Raw genomic sequence first — 14026 nt, 5'->3', positions numbered from 1 at the left:
AGCCATAGGTAAAGGGCCAAGTCCATCTTCAAATACAGCACAAGTAGGAGTTGATTGAACAATAGAGGATAAAAATTGGTTCACTGTTTTTAATTCTCCATAGTCTAGTACTATCTCCGACTTTACATACTAAAAATTATTAATCTATGGTTTCAATAAAAGAAGACGCTTATTCCTTCGAATATAAATACATTTTCAATAAATGTCTTATGTCCAGGAAGGAGGGGACTGGGAGGTGCACTTGTCAAGTGTCTGTCCCAAACCTGGATAAAATAGGAGGGCTTGTTTAAGAAGTGCATCAGTAGTAAAAACTGTTTGTTATGCAAACCTGATCTGCTGTGGCAACCCCTCATTTATATACGAGAGCAGCTGATTTTTTTAATGTGTTGTAAACATGAACATAATGAGCAGTAAACATGAACATAATGTTATAAACAGAAAACACATTTATTTTGGTTTACAATGCCAAGCTAGATGTCAGAGTCTTGTAGGAATGCTTTTTGAAATATGCCTGTTCCTAACCAATTGACAGTAGTTTGGGGTGCATATGCCCCATTTTACCACTGCATAGGACACTATGGTACAATAATTTTTGGTGACCTGTACTGTACCTAAGAACCCAAAATTTGAAAAGAGGGTGGGATATAATGGTTGGATGCGATATGCAGCAGCCAGTCAGATTGTACATGACAGATATAAGACTTAAAAGCTTAGGAAGCTTTTCTGGATGGTGGAGGGTTCTGTAAATAGTGTCCATCTTAATAGGCCAGGTGCTTCCAGGCAGTATGTTTGGTTGGGAAACAACCCTATCATGAAAAAGGGGAAATGGGGTAAACTAAAATTAAATAAAGTATTAAATTAATGGAAAATTATTTAAAGATACTTAAAGATTTAAGGTAAATAAATATATAATAAATAACAAGAAGGTCGTATACAAAGTTACTACTTTATAAATCCTTAAACATAATCTTATATAATAAAACTAAATAATTATATAAATTATATAATACAATATAATCTAATGATTATGTAGTTTTTTACTTTATACAATTAGATTTTACATTATTTTACATTGTGCATTACAATTTAAATATTGAAGTATTTAAGGTCCTGACTCTTATTTTGAAGAGTTTCCTCTTTTAAGAGCCAAGGGTTAAAGTCTAAATACGTCTAAGCAGCCTATGTTAAGAGCACTATGTAGGGGTGAGCTGATGACTGTAATGCCACAAGTAGTGCACTATATAATTAAATTTAATAAATTTGAAATACTGCCAGTAGGCGTATACGGAAACAAAAGGCAATAGTAAATAAGAAAGCGGCATGACTTTGACACGTTAAAACGGTATTTTGTGTGTGCGTGTGTTTGAAGCTGATAGTTTCACAATTGGAGCAGATTAGCAATAATGGAGTGTGTGCAAAGCAGATTTAAATTGTATAATTTTGAGGGCGATGCTCGATTTCAGGAAGGTCTGAACAAACTAAACTCTGCAGTGTCTGATGAACATCTACTGAAACTGAAAATCTTCTTTTATAACAAGTACGTGTTCACTAGCAGGGTGATGTACGGAACACTGTTACATTAAGCGTAAATATTTAGTACATATAATAACTTTAATACACGGGACATGAAAGAGATGGACAATACTGTTAAACACAATACAAATAATATTCAAATACACGCGTGTATGGGGGCATGTTTGTCATGCGAGTCTTGGAATTTTAAAGCTCCCTGCAATTATGCACATGGACACTGGGAGAACATGTTAAAACACCTACAAAAAATGTCTACATTTACATGTTCAGCATTTAGCAGATGCTTTTATCCAAAGCACAGTACTGTTACAGTACTGTGACAGTATACAGATTAAGCATTTAAGGGTAGGGGTGGGTTTATAAAATCGATTTTTCGATTCGAATCGATCTTTATTTGAACGATCCGATATCGATTCATATAAACGCGAGATCGATCTTTTAAATACGCCCCTTTTTACGGTGCACACGGAAATCTGTTACCCCCTTTAATTTCGCGTGACCAGCCAGTGTTTTTTCATGCAACGAGATCTGACCTGCACATCAGTTTAGCATGGCAGAAGCTCAAGTTATGACCACTAGTTATGAAACTCGGCTCTCAATCAATGTGTGAAACAGCGAGGGGAAACACAGGGGAGAGGTTATAAACAGGTGGTGGAGCGTAATATAGTTTCTATCAGAATACATCAGCACACGCGAGTTTTACAGTATTTCTGACCTGATCGTTCTCTACAAAACAAAACATTTATTAACCTCCAACTCACTACAGAACAAGTCATGCTGCTCGTGTTGCCAAATCCACTCAGATTCATTGATTTCATCAGCGCGCACACTTTGATCTCTCGCTACTTGTTGATGTGCATGTTTGGACGTGGTATCATTAAACCTTTCATCACTTCTCACGTGTGTTTTCGTGTCAAAACATAGTTTTGGAGAGCAGAGAAGCTCGCCTGTGATTCCCCCTGGTGATGGATGGTGTAGTGTAAAACCCCCCATCGCCGATCAGTCGTGTAGTGTGAACATTACAGCGACCAGGTGTTAATCAGAGTGTCGTGTAGTGTAAACTTGGCATAAGCTGTTCAACAGCCAGGTGTATGTTTACATTACATTTACAATGTTGTAGCGTGTCAGACATAAAATAATAATAAAAAATGAATGTTACTGTTTTGGATTAATTATTTATGTAAACAAAATACACAAATATTTTTAATAATGAGTGTTCTTTGTACAATTATCACATTCGTTCTCTGAACATCTGTACATATTTAAACAAAACCTGTTAATGTAACTCAAATATGCCTAAATGTGTTGAATCGAAATTGAATCGAAAATCGAAGATCGAATCGGGACCTTGTGAATCGGAATCGAATCGATCCAGGAAATTAGTGGCGATACCCAGCCCTAGTTAAGGGCTTTGCTTAAGGGCTCAACAGTGGCAAACTGGCAGTGATGGGGCTTGAACCGGCGACCTTTCGATTACTAGTCCAGTACCTTGACCACTAGGCTACAACTGTCTAGAAATGAGAATTAAACCCAGAACCTTAGAAACCACGTTGCTTTGCCGCACCCACTTCACCAGCTGTGCCACTGTGCCATCCAAAATAAACAATTTGGTACAGAGTTTGCTAATGGAATTGTCCGCTTCTGAAATCTTCAATCAGTTGTGCTTTGTTTCCAGGTTTGTTGAACCCATCGACCTGACTGGTTACCTGGAGAGTCGTGCTCAGTCCTCTACATCAGATCATCTTGAGGAGAACTGCTGTTATCAAGCTAATGGTTGCAATTCCGAAAAATTGACTTCCCCACAGACAGACACTGATGCTGAATCTGTACAGGATGTTCAACTGTCATTTGCAGAAGTGTTCCGCATGATTCAGGCAGGGGAGGAGATTCCTGGACTCAAAAAACTGGACATCAGACCTTGTAACCAACGGCCCACAGTGTCACAGATGTCAAGAAAGTTAAAACCTTGGGAGAAATAGCTGATGTAATCCTTGGACTGATGATGCAATGTACAAGATACATTTTGAACACTTGTAATGAGAATTCATTTGCTTAATAATTAACTTTATTCAACCAAGAATGACTTTTATTCATTCATGTTTAAAACAAGCACATATTCAGCACCCATGAGCAGCTCCTGACATACCAGTTTGCTGGTTTTGTGCTTGACTCTTAGGCTATATTTCCTCTTGAAACATTAAACAGCAGTTTAGTTACAAGTGTTTCAAGGAGTTACACTGTTTTGGCCCTTTGTGGGGAAAAGTGATGTTGGTTGCCACATGGTGCTTTTAAAACTTCATGTGAAAAAGATCTAACTGTCAGAGCTCTTTCGTGTATGATACTGTGGCATTGGTGAGACCTAAGGAAACATTTCTGCTCTTTTATTGTAGAGGGCAGCTCATTTATTTGGAATTGCTCTTGTGTGAATAACAAAGGCATGAAAGAAGAGCCAGATCTGATATATGGCAGATCCCTCCCACTATGCATCGAACACATCTTAATGAGCATAAATGCTTCTACAACATTTCGACTATCAACCCATTTTTAACCCTTATTAATGCTCTGGCCGTGGGCGCACTGCATTGTAGGATACCGCGCTTCTACGGCCGATAATGTAAGCAGGGTTTTTTTTCTTTCAGGGGCAGAGGTAGCTCAGTGGTTAAGGTACAAGTCTAGAAATTGGAAGGTTGCTGATCCAAGCCCCCACATCTGCCAGCTTGCCACTGTTGGGCCCTTAAGCAAGGCCCTTAACCCTCAATTGCTTGCAATGTATACAGTCTCAATTGTAAGTCGCTTTGGATTAAAGGTGTCTGCTGAATGCTGAAAATGTAAATGTAAGCAGGGGGAATGTCCCTTGCCTTCTTGCCACAACACATATTGGAAATTAACAATCAATCTAAAATAATTAACATGTGCAGTTGTGTTGCAATTGTGTTTTAATTCAATCAAATTTCTAAGGAGAAATATAAAGAGATGTTAAAGAGATCTGGAGCGGGTTCTTGTTTCATTGTTAATTTACAACATTTAAAATCATGTAATTACATGGCTTCACCAAAAATATTGACAGTACAATGTTTAGTAGGTTTTTTTTAGACATTCTATAATCTATTTTAAAACCTACATTTTATTACTTGCACTATAATCCACAAACCGCCTAATCCTTTATCCTGGTCAGGGATGCACTGGGTCCAGTATTCCCAGAATCACTGGGTAAAATGTTATGGCACCCAAGACCGGACGCCAATCCATTGTGGGGCCCCAGCCATTTAAAATAAGCAAAAAGGATCTAATTTACCATATAGCCACTATGGACATGGACACCTTTTTAAAAATCATATTTCCAGCACATGGATACGTAAGGACCCTAAAGGTACAAATGAATTTCATTACATTATATCCACTTTCCACTTTAACAGAAGATGAATAAAACAAAATGGGCCATGATAACAAAAGGCATGCAGTGGTAGCATTTGACTAAAGGGAAGTAGTTCAACTATATCCATTGTGTGTGTTCAGAGGAAGTTAAAAATTACATTCAATCACACATGCTTTCATGTTCCCAGTGGCAGCAGTACAATGAATATAGGCATGGACACACTGACAAAAATCTTGAATTAATGGCCACATCAAACAAAGATCACAAACAATAAGACAGCAACAACAGGCTCTAGAGTTAACATAGAACAGTCATGAAACAGAACCCTAGTAAAACCTAGTATGCTGTTATATTACACTTGAGGAACTGTTTTTTAAATTCTTTTTTAATGGGGATCAGTCCATAATTTGCATTATATTCTGAGCTGGAGAAATGCAACGTGACTGGCTCAAAGTTATGGAACTAGAGGCGTAATTTCACTAAAGACGTCAGACCCCTTAATATAACCATGCCGACAATCCTTCAGATTGACTCTAAGGGGCATTTTTATTTATTTTTTTATACCTTCTCTGGTTACATAAAGAATGTGCACATATCCTGTTTACTGTTGCCATAACCGATGTCTCAGATTTAATCAAATTAAGATAAATTTTGACAATTACAGTATAAATAATTAAACTAGTCACTTCTGTACAAAGTGCAACAATGAAACAGCTTTAATAATGGGCAATCTACATCATTATTAGCATCTGTTACTTTAATAATAGAGTTCTGAAGGCACATAAATAGAACTTTTATTAAATATAAAACATTCAAAGCGTCAATGTGCAACCGCAATGGCCCAAAGACACCCAACAAGAAAAAGCAAATTGGCAGTATGTATGTTTATTTACAGCATGCACACTTGCCCAAAAGCTTGAGATTATACAGATTAAACAATCACTTTGGGTTGATCAAAACTCATCCTGTTCACCTGCACCATCCTCTGGAATCTCAAATCCTTCCTGTTGATAGATTTTAGAAAAAGAAATAAATTGTATAAAATATATTTAAATGGTTCTATTTTTTAAAATCTTTAAAAACTTTTTAAGCTACACATACATCTGTGGCATAGAGAACATTAAGAATCTTTTGGAGTGTAGGGTCAGTCTCCCCCTCTTTTTCCTGGCAAATGAGCTCAATGTTCCTTAACTTGCTGAAATAAAAGTCCCTCTCCTTCTCCAGATCTGTGACAGTGCATTTCAGGTCACTGACCTAGTGGGGGGGGAAAACAAGTCATGCTATGTTACAAGAGATATTGAAAGATATTCTCCTCATAGGTTTGCGGTAACTTACTGCATTTGCTATAATCATGCTTTTTCATTTCTGGTATAAATAGTGCCAATACATTTTACAGTTTTTCAGCTGAATATTATTAGAATCTATCATAGAGACGTGACAAAAAATGGTCAGCGCAAGGTTTATGCAACCATGAGTGACCAAAAAAGCTTCATTGAGCCTTAGCATAGATTGTACAATTCTTTAGAATGGTACTAGAGACATAAAATGCCTTTCTGTGGTCCTAAATCAAATCAGCAAAATGCTCAGAGCATATCAGAGCTACCCAAACCTTGTATCTGAGGGTTAAGAATGCAGGCCTGTTGGTGTGTGCCATGCTAATGAAAAGTGATAACTGCATTTCTAAATAGAATGGTCTGATAAGCCCTGTGACCCTAAGCTAATGTTAGAAGGTGAAGCAAAAGCCAACATTTGTCTTGGCATGGGTGACTTGCATATACAGTCATGTGAAAAAGTTAGGACACCCCAGGAGAACCTTTGTCTTTTTGAACATATTTAAACAAATGGACATTTGAGCTTCATTTTAACAGTATTGAGAGATGGAGCTTATATCATTAAATAAATAAAACTGGAAAAAAACAAAAACTTTTAAACACAAGTTGTAAAATGTAATGAACAAAAATAGAAATTGATTGTGAGGAAAAAGTTAGGGCACCCTATGCCCTAATAGCTGGTATTTCCCCCTTTGGCTGAAATAACCTCAATTAGACGTTTTCTATAACCATCTATCAGTCTCCGCCATCGACTGGGAGAAAGTTTTTTCAGCTGTGTGAGGTTTGAGGGGTTTCTTGCATGCACAGCCCGTATCAAATCACCCCACAGCATCTCAATAGGATTAAGATCCGGGCTTTGACTTGGCCATTCCAGAACTCTACATTTCTTTCTTTTGAGCCATTCCTTGGTGGATTTACTGGAATGTTTTGGGTCGGTCATGTTGCATGGTTCACCTCTGCTTCAGTTTTTGGACAGATGGTCTTACATTTTCCTCAAGCATCCTCTGATACAGTGAAGAATTCATTGTGGGTCCTATAATGGAGAGCTGCTGCTGCAAAGCAGCCCCAAACCATGACATTTCCACCTCCATGCTTTACAGTTAGTATGAGGTTCTTGTGCTCAAATGCTGTGTTTGGTTTGTGCCAAACATGTCTTCTGTTACTGTGCCCAAATAATTCAACTTTGGATTCATCTGTCCAAAGCACATTGTTCCAGAAGTCCTGGTCCTTGTCTAGGTGTTCTCTGGTAAAATTTAGTCTTGTTCTGATGTTTTTTTTACAGCAAGGGTTTTCTCCTTGCTCACCTCCCATGAAAATCAAACTTGTGCAGTCTCTTTCTGATGATAGATACATGTACCTTGACATCAACTGTGGCAAGAGCTACCTGTAGGTCCCGTGATGACATTGTAGGATTATTGGAGACTTCTTTATGCATCTTGAGGTCTTCTCTTGGGCTGAACTTGCTAGGACGGCCTGACCTGGCCATGTTGGCAGTTGTTTTAAATGTTCTCCAATTGTAAATTATTTTCCGGACAGTGGAACGGCTGATTTCTAATTGTTTTGAGATCTTTTTAAATCCCTTCCCAGACTCATATGCATCTACAACCTTCTTTCTGAAGGCCTCAGAGAGCTCTTTAGATCTCACCATGGTGAGAACACTCACTTCAACAATCAAGAGCAAACCAAACTAATGTCTGAGGTTTAAATAAAACTCCAATGTCCTCTAATGATGGTCTAATCATTGCAGCTGATGTGGTGCACCGGATTCTAATTTTAGACATTTAAGTAGTAATAAATGTGGGGGTGTCCAAACTTTTTCCTCACAATAAATTTCCATTTTTGTTCATTACATTTTACACCTTGTGTTTAAAAGTAATTTTTAACATTTTATTTGTTTAGTTATATATAAGCTCCATCTCTCAGTACTGTTCAAATGAAGCTCAAATGTCCATATGTTTAAATATGTTCGAAAAGACAAAGGTTTTCATGGGGTGTCCTAACTTTTTCACATGACTGTAAGTAAAGGTATCACCTGGGAAGTTCATGGTTATTTCAGCAAGTCAATGCCAGACCACAATCTGCACAAGCTACAACAGCATGGCTTCATAGACATGAGAATGCATGCGCTTGACTGGCCTGCCAGGTTTATACTGAGTGATATTAGTGGTATACACTAAAATGCAGTTAAAATGAAGAAGTTTTTTTTACTACTTTATCTTACAACATATTACAAATGATAGTGGGATTTTTTTGTACAGGGTTATCTCTTCACAAGCAGAGCTGTACTAGAACTGCTGTATACACCTGTATTCCAAAAGCAAAACTTGTGCAATAAGTATAGTATTTTGAAAGCTATGAATTACATTGAAGAGATGTATGTATGTATGTCAGTGTCACATGTCAGTGAGTAAATGCATAGCTTTACCATTTGAGCAAGCTCTTCAGTATTTTCACCCCTAGATCCTGACTCTGTTCTCAGCATTGCAGGTGCGGCAGCCTTATTAGCAGCTGTGGTTAACCTCTGTGGGGCTGAAAAAGAACAACAGTATCAAAAACATGTACAAATAAGGCCAACGACAAAATACATAAACTGCATCTTACCAACGGGAGCTGTGGGCTTCACCGGCGTCACACGCAACTCTGTAATTAACCACAGAATTAGAAAAAAATATTCCTAGGCCTGTAAAAAAAAGTCTTCAGGTACATCCCTGAGCAAAACTATTCAAGAGATGACACCTGAGTGACTTTAATAAGGGCCAAATCGAATGGGTTGAAGTGTTTTTGAAACTAATGGTGCTCACAGGCAGCTGTTGCGAGTACCTGCCGACAGTGGTACAACAAAAGACAAGCCATAAACCGCTGACAGTTTGTTGGGTGGCCAAGACTCATTAATGTCAAGAACATGAAGGCTATGGCATCAAGAATGGACTGACAGTAAGGCTACTGTGGCTAGCAAGTAAAAAGAACAAAAACATTGTACCATAAATGAAATGTATAAATAGAAAATTCTAAACGATGCTGTGCTATATTTTAGTTTGAGTGTTAAGTCCTCCCACCTGTGCTGCCTTTACGAGGTTTATTAACCACAGCTGAAACCGCACACGGTATAGCAGCAGCCTCCTGCCCTTGCCGAGCCGCTTCTGGATCATAATCTTTCCCGTCATAGTTAGCATCAAAGAACTTCTTGAACCACTGCACAAACTCAAAGTTATCCTGGAATTTCCCTTTTACAAGTTTGTCCACAGGGATGATCTATAAATAAAAGGATATGTAGGCAATCAAATAAAAGAAAAAGACCATTACACAACACCAAGCACAACTGACCTATTGCATGCAAATTACTCACTTTGTTAACACCAAGCTTCTTGAAGCTGCCTTGAAGAATTTTGAAATTGTGGATATACTCGTGCTCTAGCTTGGCCTGGAATTTGACTTTCTTTAATGGCACACTTGCTGGGAATAACATATCCATAAACTGACAGTAAGCAGCACCTATGTAAAAAGAGCAACACCAATAAAACACCCAAACGAGAGCACACCATTCTAATAACTGTGCACTGTGATAGGAGGGATCTTAAATGACCAGTTCCATACAGACAAATAAATACACAAGGCTACCAAACCCAAGGAATGGTAACCAGTGTTACATACATACAGCAGTTCACTCAACTGTACCTCCCCAAAAAGCCATATTAGTTTAACCATAAGCTGTGAAACAAATAGGTTGAGGGGGTAAGACTGAGAAGTGTAAAGTCACTTACCTGTACACAGCTGTTCAATCTTTGCATGATTCATGTGCAGCGAGCTGTTGATCCAGGTTAGCAGATCATGGCGACTGAGGTTTTCACTAGTTACCGAAGTAGAGTAGACGTTCACAGCCATTGCTGGAAAAACAGTAAAACGTACATTCAGAAAGTTTAGAGATCCTTTAAAGACATGTTTATATTTGTTTCTAAATCAACCCTGACAAAATGATTATGCATGTCTAAATCAGTCTTTAAGGACGTGAGGAATACGCACACCTTTTTAGAAGAGGGTGTAAGCAATCATGACATGACATGTAGCAATAAACAAAAAGGGAAGATATTAGGAACACATCCAAAAGAATTTCCCGTTGGCAGTAATTACATAATACTGTATATTTGAAAACAATCATACACATACAGATAAAATATATTATTAGTGAAATGTTACTTTGTTTTATATAAAGATCCAGAATAATAATTTTTTGTGAACAATTGTTTTATTGTTTTTAAACTTATATGTTGTCATGCATGTTATCATGAACACATACGAACATAGAACATCCAGCCCCACCCCTGGTGTGTTGGCCCAAAAAACTTAAATAATTTAGATAGACAGTACATAGCAGAGCGTATACATAAGAACACCAGCTTGGAGAGACACAAAATACAAATAAAAATGGCAAATAAATAACAGCTCTAGTGAGAGCCTAGTAAAGACTCCACTGATTGCAGCGCCTTCTTCCAAGCATTAATAGTTCTTGACTGAGCTCCATGTATATGAGCAACTGAAAGTTCCAAAGAAATAATGTCAAGTGCAAACACAATCCATTGCCGTCTTGAGATGACATGAGGAGGCTTCCATCGGCTGGCTAACAGTTTTTTTGCGGCTGTCAAAGTACAGAGCATCAGTCGTTTCTGCTGGACTGAGTTTGTTTGTTTGTTTGTTTATTAGGATTTTAACGTCATGTTTTACACTTTGGTTACATTCATGACAGGAACGGTAGTTACTCATTACACAAGGTTCATCAGTACACGAGGTTATATAGAACACAGTCTTGGACAATTTAGTGTCTCCAATTCACCTCACTTGCATGTCTTTGGACTGTGGGAGGAAACCGGAGCACCCGGAGTAAACCCACGCGGACAAGGGGAGAACATGCAAACTCCACACAGAAAGGACCCGGACCGCCCCACCTGGGGATTGATACTGAGCATGGAACATCATGGTCTAGTAGGGCTGAGAGATCTGTGGCAACTTGGTGCCAGAAATTGAGGTGTGTGTGTGTGTGTGTGTGTGTGTTAGAAGAGACGCAGTTACAGAGTTACAGAGTTACAGAGACGCAGAGATCACAGTATCGCTATAAGTGATTCATTGATTCATGAGTTGATTCGTTTTTATGTGAAGCGTAAGTTTCTCTTCTCAGTTATCTCTCCGTGTTTACTGTTATTAATTAAATGTTGTGGTTTTAAATAAACTCCAGCTACTACAGAACATTTTGTGTGACTCTCTTACATTAAAAAGCTCAATTAAAAAGCTTAATTAAACTGCTATTACCACAGATCTGTAACCGACCGTCAGACTCGTTCCGTCTAAGGAGCTAAAAGTTCAGCAGATGATCCTGAACTAACGAATTTGGTAATGAATAAACTTTTGCCTCTGATTGGCTCTGTAACGTTTTCTGTTCTCATCTACATCACAAGTAAGAACCGCTTACGATTTACCAAAGTGAACCAGGAGTTTATATAACGTGCTGATAGAATCGACTCAGATGTGACCGGGTTGAATTATCTTTTTAAAGTAAATATTACAATCAGCAAAATTACATCGTAAGAGCTTTCACGATGGTTTCTGTACAATTGTTGATGAATGGTGATGTGATGGTTGGTGCTTCATAGCTCAAAGTCTGGATCAATCCACTGAGCTGTTAACTTAACATGGTCTTTATATATCACACGATCGGATCGGCTACTTTTAGGAAATATCGCCGATCGCATATTTTGATTAAAAATCGGCCGATACCGATTCATAGCCGATCGATCGTCCCATCTCTATAAAAAAGTACCAGGCTCCCCTGAGGAACACAGATCACAAATCGGTGACTGAGTAAGACGCATATGAAATCTTCTTAATGGTGTTAAATTAAATCTATGCAAGAATTTCCAGTGTATTATTTGGTAATTTGGGTTTCTTGAAGATAAATAGATGGTTTCCCAAGCACGATCTATACAGAATAATACAATTTTATAGGTAAATCTGTACACTAAATGGACAGAATATAATAGTATAACCTTCCACAAGATCTTGAATTGTGTCTGTGGGAATTTGTGTCCATGTAGTTAAAAAGCATGTCCGGTCAGGCACTCAAGTTGGATGATCCGTCCTCATTCCATGTTCGGTTTCATCCCAAAGGTGTTTAGTAGGGTTTAGGCTATGTGAAGGTCACTGAAAATTCTTTTAACCAACCCAACCAACCAATCCACCCATCAATGATATTTACAGATTGATTTGCACAAATCAAGCTAAAACAAAGAAAGGCCTTTTTAAACTGTAGATACAAAGTTGAAAGCATGTATTAAAAAAAAAAAAAAAAAAAAAAAAAAAAAAAAAAAAATCACACATTTTAGTAATGGCTGTGGCTAAAACACCTGAGCTCAATAATTAGGATACCTTTGGCTATATAGCACAGTTAAAATATTTGGATTTCTTTTGGAATAATTTGGAATGTTATTTTGGTTGAATAAGTGGGCCTTGGTTATTCTCATGACAAACACTAATATTTTGTTTTTGCTACTGTACTGTTACTGCTTATGTATTTTCTCACATTAAACAAAAAAAAATGGTTTTGAGTTTGTTTATGAATGTGCCTGACTACTTAATAATCCAGATATAATTAAGAAAGGTAAAAATTCTGTGGTAAAGGTAACCAGTACATGACACTGATGAGGTTTGGAGAACTGTACGTAATACCGTGAACATACGTTACTCGAAAAAAAATAAAACACATTGTAGGTAACACCGTTAATTGCTGTTAATTATTTGAGTATTATTTGTATTATCGACGAAAAATGCAAACTATTGATACTTGTTTCAATATTCAAGCTACAAAATGCACAAACCTGACTATGAATAATGTAGCATTTAGCTTGTTAGGCTCTCTGAGGCAAAAGAAATGACTGTTTGACCGTTAAAATAACCGCTATAGGTGTTAGCTAGCCAGGTGACGCCTAACATAACGCTGCTGTTAACTCGCGACTGCATTATTTAACTGAAGTATCTAATTTAAACTACTTAAACCGTTCAATTTTAACCTATTATGGACCGTTTAGTAAACAATATCTAGGTAAAATGATTTTATCCATGACAGACCAGGTTAAAGCTGTGGTAAACTCACTCTCGCTGTAGACCTCGGTTTGGACGCTGGCGCCTCTACTGCTGCTGCATCCACCCAATCTACTAGTTGTGGGAACGTCCTCCAGTCACGTGACCTCTTCACAATACCGGTCCTATGTCCTGATTCTCATAAAAATGGTTCAATTAATCATACCCTGTTCCCAGGTTAAGCTGTTTGTTAAGTAACTTCTTGATCAAGACTTATTTATCATTTTGCCAAGTACACTTTACATATTTATGACTGGCAAACCAGTTCGTATATACAATTAAAATGTACACACATACACTGATCAGCCATAACATTAAAACCACCTCATTGTTTCTATGCTTACTGTCCATTTTATCAGCTCCACTTATCATGTAGAAGCACTTTGTAGTTCTACAATTACTGACTGTGGATGATTATCAGCACTGCAGTGACAATGACATGGTGGTGGTGTGTTAGTGTGTGTTGTGCTGGTATGAGTGGATCAGACACAGCAGCACTGCTGAAGTTTTTAAATACCGTGTCCACTCACTGTCCACTCTATTAGACACTCCTACCTAGTTGGTTCACCTTGTAATTGTAGTCAGAGACGATCACTCATCTATTGCTGCTGTTTGAGTTGGTCATCTTTTAGACCCTCAGTGGACAAAGGACACTGCCCAC

At 37.8% G+C, this 14026-nt stretch overlaps 1 protein-coding gene across 2 annotated transcripts; it reads right to left on the bottom strand.

Moving 5' to 3' along the window:
* Positions 1-5686: 5686 nt before the first annotated feature.
* On the bottom strand, positions 5687-13437 carry mapre1a (microtubule-associated protein, RP/EB family, member 1a). 2 transcript variants are annotated; one of them, XM_062998335.1, is made up of 8 exons: positions 13379-13437; positions 10002-10124; positions 9587-9732; positions 9297-9492; positions 8842-8880; positions 8666-8769; positions 6011-6163; positions 5687-5913 (listed from the first exon to the last, which is right to left on the bottom strand). In XM_062998335.1, exons 2-8 carry the CDS (start codon positions 10120-10122, stop codon positions 5863-5865), a joined length of 810 nt encoding a protein of 269 aa, XP_062854405.1. In that variant the 5' UTR covers positions 10123-10124; positions 13379-13437; the 3' UTR covers positions 5687-5862. The 2 variants fall into 2 exon arrangements, with proteins under 2 accessions (XP_062854405.1, XP_062854406.1); XM_062998336.1 differs by lacking the exons at positions 8842-8880; positions 13379-13437.
* Between the last annotated feature and the right edge of the window lie 589 nt (positions 13438-14026).

This window comes from Trichomycterus rosablanca, chromosome 7 (assembly GCF_030014385.1).
Source record: "Trichomycterus rosablanca isolate fTriRos1 chromosome 7, fTriRos1.hap1, whole genome shotgun sequence".
Lineage (NCBI taxonomy): Eukaryota > Metazoa > Chordata > Actinopteri > Siluriformes > Trichomycteridae > Trichomycterus > Trichomycterus rosablanca.
This window is presented reverse-complemented; position numbering and strand designations above follow the sequence as displayed.

Coding starts and splice junctions, on each gene's coding strand:
- mapre1a (XM_062998335.1), bottom strand. CDS start 10,122: ATGGCTGTGAACGTCTACTCTACTTCGGTAACTAGTGAAAACCTCAGT. Junction 8,881..9,296: donor ACCTCGTAAAGGCAGCACAG/GTGGGAGGACTT, acceptor GGTTAATTACAG/AGTTGCGTGTGACGCCGGTG. Junction 6,164..8,665: donor CTGAAGAGCTTGCTCAAATG/GTAAAGCTATGC, acceptor CCCCCCCACTAG/GTCAGTGACCTGAAATGCAC.